The sequence below is a fragment of the Gekko japonicus genome, unplaced genomic scaffold (assembly GCF_001447785.1).
Source record: "Gekko japonicus isolate JY-2015 unplaced genomic scaffold, Gekko_japonicus_V1.1 scaffold525, whole genome shotgun sequence".
NCBI lineage: Eukaryota > Metazoa > Chordata > Lepidosauria > Squamata > Gekkonidae > Gekko > Gekko japonicus.
Window position 1 is genome coordinate 99,072 of NW_015163620.1, and position 8,098 is coordinate 107,169.

An 8,098-nucleotide genomic window follows, 5' to 3' on the forward strand; every position below is an offset into this window, starting at 1 on the left:
GTCCCTCAGCAACTGACATTCAGAGGTATCCTGCATCAAATCATGGAGATCTTATTTAGCCATCATGTCTAATTTTTACAGATAAACATATCCCCTATGGGTTTATCTAACTACCCTTTAAAATAATCTAGCTTGCTGCTACCACTACATCCTGTGAAGTGAGCCCCACATTAATTTGTAGTACTTCCTTTTGTCTGTCCTATCCATTGACCCGGAGGTCTAGTGCTATGAAAAAATGCATTTTAAAAGAGAAATAAAAGATCTCTGTATCCACTGTGGTCATGTCATGCATAATGGTATACACCTGTCATGTCCTTGCCTTAGTTTTCTTCTTCTTCTTCTAAAGTGAAATACTCGAACGCTACTGCTTCGTCATAGGGAAATTGCTTCAGTCCCATGATTTTGGTTGCCACATTTCTGTATATTTTCTAGTTGAAATAAATGGTGCTAACTTCTGAAAAAAACAGGACCAGCATCGACTCCAAACTTATTTGGATCAAAATCCCACTGCAAATCAATGAAACTATGGATATTGTTAGGGCTATCGCGTCATGGTGGAAGAGCAGAGAAAAGATTTAGTGCAACCAGGAGGAGAAATGCCCCTACTGCCGAGACAAATATCCTAATGTATCTGCCTGTGTGCACTCATGACAGCCATTTCCATTTCGTGACACCACGTAGGTATCCTCCGCACAGGGGGGAAAGCGTATACTACGTTCATATGCCCTGAATTATGAGGAGGAGTGCTCACGGCTGTGGTCTCCCTTCCCTTTTAGACACAGAAACGATAAACGTGCAGAGTTAACGCATCTTATGAAACGGCGTACAAAGCTTTGCTGGTTCGGAAGGAGAAACGGCGTCTTGGGTCCCTTAAACTTTGCCACGGCGCAGGCCACTGACCGACACAAACATGCTTTATTGGCAGAGACGCGACCAACCCTGCCAGGCGGCAAGTGCTTTGGAGAGACCGTGAATACATAACACCCTCCCATGTACTTCTTCCGGAATGTGCATAGAGCCACGCTACCGGAAATGACGTCAAACTTTGTAGCCGCGCTTGCCCCTGGGAGAGCGGCCTTGGAAACCCTGTTCTTTCTTTCGCGGCTGCTCTTGCTGACGGTAGGCGCGTTTCTAAGCGGCTGTGGCCTTTTCTCTTTCTCTTTAACACGTTCTTCTCTCCCTTCCTCTGGCCGCCCGCCCATTCTCTTGTGTTTCTTTCACAGGCGCCATGCCGGCTAAGGGACCCCTCCAGAGCGTGCAGGTTTTCGGCAGGAAGGTGAGGCGCGCGTGTCTCCGGGGTCGGGCCTAGCTCCTTTCTTCCCGAACTCTTTCCTTCTGTGGGGCCCCGGATAGCTGTTGTGGTGTTTCTGGTGAATGCTTCCAACTCATGCATCAAAACTTATTTTTTTCTTCTTCCGTTTTTCATTAGCAGCCATTTCTCTCCGCCGCCCCCCCGTTACACGTGCTGTTTTTTCATTGCCCCAGGTAGTACTGATAAGCACATAAAGTCGATTTATAGTGTATTTGATCCACCCTGATTGGTACTGGCCGGGTGAGGTCGTATATGAAAGGATCTCTTTCACATTATCTGGGATTTGAACCCAAATGTCCCGTGTGTCATAGCCCAACACTTGTAGCGGCCCCCCCCCCCCCCCGAATTGGCTTTTGGGATAAAACTAGGGACCGTGTGGATCTCCCACCAGGTCAAGAACAGTTCGCTGGGAAAACTTGGGGCAGTTCCTTAATGCTTTTATGAGGCTAAAGCAGGGTGGGTGGGGTGGTGAAACATCTACCGTGTTCTGAGGTCCTTGGAGTAAGGTGAGGATGTAATCGATCTAGTAGGTGCTAAATCCTGTTTTTCTTCTTTACTCTCCTATTCTAAACTTTGTGGTCTGGAAGGAATTCTTAGTTTGTGTTTGCTCTGGTGCCCATGAGTGGATTGGGGTTGAGGTTGCTTATGAATAACTTACCTCGTTCTGTGACCAAAAAAAAGACTTAATAGCATTGAAATCTGAGTTGTGTTTGGCTGCTGTTAAAATCATTTTGGTACCACTCACGTTCAATATTCCCTCTAAGCTGTGGAGTCTTGTGTACAAAAATTCTACTTTGTGAGCTACTGGTATTAAAGTTGTGAGCAGGCGATTTGGCTACTGCATAAATTAGTTTGCTCTTCCAGAGCTAAGACAAAAATGTGTGAGCCGGAGGCTAAAACACTGTGAGCTAGCTCACACAAACTCAGCTTAGAGGGAACACTGCTCACGTGTATGTTATTTAATTGGTCTCTGACTATTAAATTATTGTTGTTGGTACCAATAAACCTATATTCACAGCTTCCACAAAGAGCTTTGTATGACGGAATGTTTTATAATTATTTTTTAATATTATATACATAACTAATACTGTTTAGGTAGAATGTTACAACCGTTCGTTTTTTCTTTCACTGTAGAAAACCGCTACTGCAGTTGCTCACTGCAAAAGAGGAAATGGCCTCATTAAAGTAAATGGAAGGCCTTTGGAAATGATAGAGCCCAGAACTTTGCAGTACAAAGTAAGTTATTTCCTTTTAATAGCATAAAATAACATTACTCCCATTTGTATGGGCCGTTTTTCATCGCTTGTAGTTTTCTAGTTCATTGAGAATTGGTTATGGGTTAAATCAACAATATTAAGTGTGTTTTGAATTGCATGCACTGTTGTGCAGAGATATCAGTCTGCTTAAGTGCTGCAGTGCTAATACTGGATGGAAGCCACTGTAAAATGCAGGGATCCATGTAGAATGCTTTCTGGGACTGGGTGAAGGAAGCGTGTCTGTTGACTGCTTCCAAAGTGTCACTGGAGTAGGCCTGTCCTATTAGCACTTGTTTATTGTCTTATTGTGAAACCACTATGGCAAGATTTTTGAAAGCAAATAGGGTAGCATAGTCTTAGTCTCCTATGTCCTTTAAGTGTAAACCTATGTTTGCTCTGCACCATCTGGAAAGGCAACTTAAAATTAGGTTGCCAGGCTGTTGGGAATATATGTGGTCACATTTGGAGGATAATATATTAATGTTGGGTAAAAATACAGTGAAATTTAAATATTTAATGAAAAAGTATATTATAATAAATTTGTAATCTGAGTGCGTCTTGTAGGTTTTGATCTTTTTAAATTACTAAACTGTTTCTTTAGAAAACAGGAACTTTGGTAGCATCCTATAGTAATTAAAATAAAGGTACTGAGTTAGTTGTATCTGTTACTATGTTTCATAACTTTAATTTTCTCTGTTAGCTGCTTGAACCAGTACTCCTTTTGGGCAAGGAACGCTTTGCAGGAGTTGACATCCGAGTCCGGGTGAAGGGTGGCGGTCATGTAGCACAGATATACGGTATGACTTTGTATGAGCACCTTCAGGGTTGTTCTAGAGGAGGGGAATTAATGTACAATAATTAATGGTGTCTCAGATATTTGCAGTACTTTTATTGTCATTTGCAAATTTTAGAGTTTATAAAACTGGTAATATATGTGATAGTATTCATCTGTAAGGTTTCTATGTTATTGGTTGCATTAGGTTATGAATGGGTACAAATATAGATCTTTCTGTAGGTAGCTACAAATATATAGTGTGTTCATTGTGTGTGCATCTATGCATATTTTAAATACGTCTCTAAACAGGCAATATTATTTAGCTAACTAGGTTTTTGTTTCGATGTGCTACTAATTTTGCTTCTTTCTTCTGCAGCAATTCGGCAATCTATTTCCAAAGCATTGGTGGCTTATTACCAGAAATGTGAGTAAAATAATTATCTTTTGTTTATGACTGTTTTTTCAAATGTATATTTTAAGACTGACTCCACAGGTGGCAGTTTTGACATCCACTTGTAGCCCACAACTGCTCTAATTGTCTGTACCATATTGTCCTCTCCTAACAGCTGTAAACATGGGTGAAGGTTTTAAGACATTTTTTCTGTTTCCCCAGATGTTGATGAAGCTTCCAAGAAGGAGATAAAGGATATCCTCATCCAGTATGATCGGACCCTTTTGGTTGCTGATCCTCGTCGTTGTGAATCCAAGAAGTTTGGTGGACCTGGTGCTCGTGCACGCTACCAGAAGTCTTATCGCTAAAAGAAAACAATGCATTTGAATTCTTAAATAAACACAGAGAAAATTTAACTTTTAGCTTGTGTTTGATAGTGTGCCGTTTCGTTTGCTTTGCCCATTTAGGTGGAGAGGATAATGTTAATCAACTTGTCAAGGTTTTAGATTACACCACTATTGTGAATGATACAGCTTTTAAAATTAAGATTTAAATTCCAGCTGACCTCAGTTTATATAGAAATGAATGAGCCTATGTTCCTTAAAAGGCTCACAATGGAAGCAGAGCCCAGGCAGTTGTTGTCTGTCGCCTCATTCCTGATACTTGAGTGGCCAGATAATGGGACAGAATTATCAACAACACCATGATCAGGCTTCATTATTGCACTTGGTACCACTACATATGTGTATTTATTTACATTACTTATAGTCTGCCTTTTTCACTGAAATTGAAGATGGATTACAGGATAAAGCAGTGCCATCAGGTAGTATAAGACAACCAATGAACAACAAAATTTGTGTTTTTTTAACTTAAAACATTTATTTGCCGCCTTTCCCCCCAAATAGGGGTTCCCAAGGCAGCAGACATAAAGTCATTAAAATATTTTAAAAGGAATTAGAGAACAAATATGAGCAAGAAACTAAACACTACAAACATCAGACCACAGGGTATAAGGCAATGCAATTTGTTCATGGTAACTCCTTTCATGTCATATATGCAAGGAAACTGCTGGAGGAGCAAAATTGGTGTGATCCAGACTGCAGGTAGTGAGGGGAGAACTGTTCATTGCTGCTGAAAACAACTGTTTACTAGACAATTCACTTTTTTGGTGTAATGATGTGCTTGTGATTTAATTTTTCTATCGATATGAATAGCTATGTGCTTAGCCTTTTCGAACACAAGTCACATTCAGCTTTGTTCATAACTTGGTTAAAAACATTTTTCCATTGAGTTGCATTTCATTCCCTTCTCCCCATCTTCAACTGTACAAGGCTTGAAGGCACGCAACCCAGTCTTATATGTGTTTTCTTAAAAATTTTAAATTGGACTTTATTCCAAACAAGTATGAATAGGTATTCAGCATGAAAGCAGTATTCAGAATGTGTAATTCAGGTGATTCATACAATAGGAGGTTATTTCTGTTAGTTATCCTGCTTTCCACAATTCAGTATGCATGTTTGTAGAATGGTTTTAATTAGTCTTGAGACTAAAGGGAAAGCTAGTGACATACATTGCTACAAGTAGGACCAGGTTATACAACTTGGTGGGGATGTATAAAAGACAGCTTGTACAGATGGTGTGGGAATTTTTGGTATAGATTTGGGCTAATGTAAGAATGCTGTGTGTGTTAGTCCTCTCATTTCCAGGATCAAACTGCCACTTATTAATACCCCACCGTTCTCAGTGTAGACCCAAACATGCTTACATCATTCTGGTCTCCATTTTATCCTCACAACAACCATGTGAGATAGCTTCTGTCTGCAAGTATGTCATTGGCCCAAAGCCACCCAGCATGTTTTCAAGGCAGAGTGGGAGATTCAAGGTTTGATCTTGCAGATCAATAAGCACTACACCACACTGGCACAGGTCTTTTAATCCTAATAGGTGATAAGAGACATGTACAAGATGAGTACCTGGTTTGGTTTGGTTTCCCCTCCTGGACCTAAAGGCTGCCTTCAAAGGCCAGTTTCATTCAAGTAAATTGCCTCTAATAAATATTAAAATTAACTTTCAGTAAGTATCCTAAATAAATAGGAAATGATAAATCAATCCATGGCTTGTTAGCATTTTTCGTGATTAGAGGTGTGAAAGCCTTGAACAATTGGGTAGTGGGTTCTAAGGCCTTTTTTCCCCATTTTTTTGATGGAAATATTGGGGACTACTGAAAAAAACCTATGAAATACTTTCTCTTTTCAAATGAGTGAAATGTTTTAAAAGATGAGGTGGGCATGTTGTAGGCATATACATAACCCTTACATTCAAGATGCAGGCCTGCACACTTAGAATAATACCTAATCTTCATGAAGAGCATACAGGGCTCATTAGTTTTCAGCTGTTGCATACCTTCTGTTAACCTTTTCATCTCTGCCCTCAAACCACTGTGACATATACCCACAGACTGGGTAAACAGTAGCTTATTGCTACTGCCTTCTAGGATGGGAAATGGGGTCAGGGCAGAAGTGGCACCAAAACCTCAGGAAAATTGAAAGTTTCATTGAGAAATTAGCTCTCTCTAACCAGATAGCAAAAATTAAGATACATGCACTAAGACTGCATAGCGTGTACAAGGTTGCAGTTTTCTCTAAAGTATTGGGTATATTTGCAATTTTATTTGTACAAACCTAATATGTCAAATATTGCACGTTTATATATTAAATGATGCAAAGCAGTAATACTAGTTTAGGTTTGATAGGACAGTAAGTATTGCATATATTTCAATTTCTCCCCCAAATCCTGTTGTTCTAAAATAAATGGAAACTGGTTTTTATCTGTGGCCAGTCATGATGTACAGTTACATGCTCTCCCCTTCCCTTGGAACATGTGATCTACATGTCCCTGCTCAAGTGCAAGTCTTACAAACATAAAACCAATAGCCAAAAAATCTTCGGTGCCTCAGCAGTATAAAGCAGCATCAAACAGATGGCATGTAAGTTGTAACATCATAAGCAGACAACTGAAGGTTGAGCTAAAACTTCAATTAAAAGCTTGGGTCTTAGCAAGCACCTAAATGCAATCAGGAAATGTACTCGGATACCTCGAAAGTAAGGGCATTCTGAAGATGAGTTGCCTAACGGATATTATCCAAGTTATCTTCTCAATCTCAGCAAATGTATTATAAATAGCTGTTGGAGAATCATGATTGGTTAGGTAAGATGTGCACTTCACACATACATGCAGAACATTGGGAAAGTATCCTAGTTTACTCAAAAACTGTATTTCATACCTTTTATCAGGACAGAACAAAATGACATAACAATTATACAAGATTTTGAGTTTTCTAGAATTATCCAGTCTGGATGTGATAAAAGACCTCAGCCAGACATTTTAGTTGGATAGTTCAACAGGTGAACCTCAGACACCCACATTTTTTCTCCCCAGTTTCTTTGGCTTTGCTTCTCGTTGGTTTCATGGTCAGCGGCTTCAAAACTTCCCATGTTTGAACATTCCCTTGCTAGGCCTCCCCCCCCCCAAAAAAAAAACCACCCAAGGGTGACTACAGTAAATGCAGTAACAACCAGCTTGCTCAAAATTTCCATACCTTCACAGAAGTTAAAATTCATGCAGTGCAGAAGAACGGTTGCTGGTACAACTGAAGGAGAAAGGGCTAGAGGTGGAATCTATAAAATGTCAGTTGAGGTATGGTAGCTGATGGTGATTGTGGCTACAAGATTCATCTTCTGCCTTCCAAACATTTGCTTGTCTGGAATCCCTTTCTAGCATTTTGATGAGATACTGGACCTTTCTGACCCAGAAAATGCTGCTTGACAGTAAGAGAACATAAGAACATAAGACAAGTCATGCTGGCTCAGGCCAATGGCTCATCCAGTCCAACACTGTCACACAGCGACCAAACCAGGTGTCATCAGGAGGTCCACCAATGAGGCCAGAACTTCAGAAGCCCTCCTACTGTGGCCCCCAAGCACCAAGAATACAGAGCATCACTGCCCCAGACATAATTTTCCAACTATACCTTGTGGCTAATAGCCACTGATGGACCTCTGTACCATATGTTTATCCAATCCCCTCTTGAAGCTGTCTATATTTGCTGTTGCCATCACTTCCTGTGGCAGTGAATTTCATGTGAATTACTCTTTGGGTGAAAAAGTACTTCCTTTTATCTGTTCTAAAGCTACTGCTCATCAGTTTCATTGAGTTATTGTATTGTGAGCAAGGGAGAAAAGTACTTCTTTCTCTACCTTCTCTATCCTTTGCATAATTTTGTAAATTTCTATCATGTCACCCCTCAGTCATTGTTTCTCCAAGCTAAAGAGCCCTAACCTCTTTAACCTTTCTTCGTAGGGAAA

The 8,098-nt window shown here is 40.2% G+C and overlaps 1 protein-coding gene across 1 annotated transcript; it reads left to right on the forward strand.

The window, feature by feature from the left end:
- Positions 1-1,043: 1,043 nt before the first annotated feature.
- On the forward strand, positions 1,044-4,156 carry RPS16 (ribosomal protein S16). The gene is made up of 6 exons (XM_015407451.1): positions 1,044-1,119; positions 1,224-1,276; positions 2,447-2,548; positions 3,269-3,365; positions 3,720-3,767; positions 3,957-4,156. Exons 2-6 carry the CDS (start codon positions 1,229-1,231, stop codon positions 4,100-4,102), a joined length of 441 nt encoding a protein of 146 aa, XP_015262937.1. The 5' UTR covers positions 1,044-1,119; positions 1,224-1,228; the 3' UTR covers positions 4,103-4,156.
- The last annotated feature ends 3,942 nt before the right edge of the window (positions 4,157-8,098 follow it).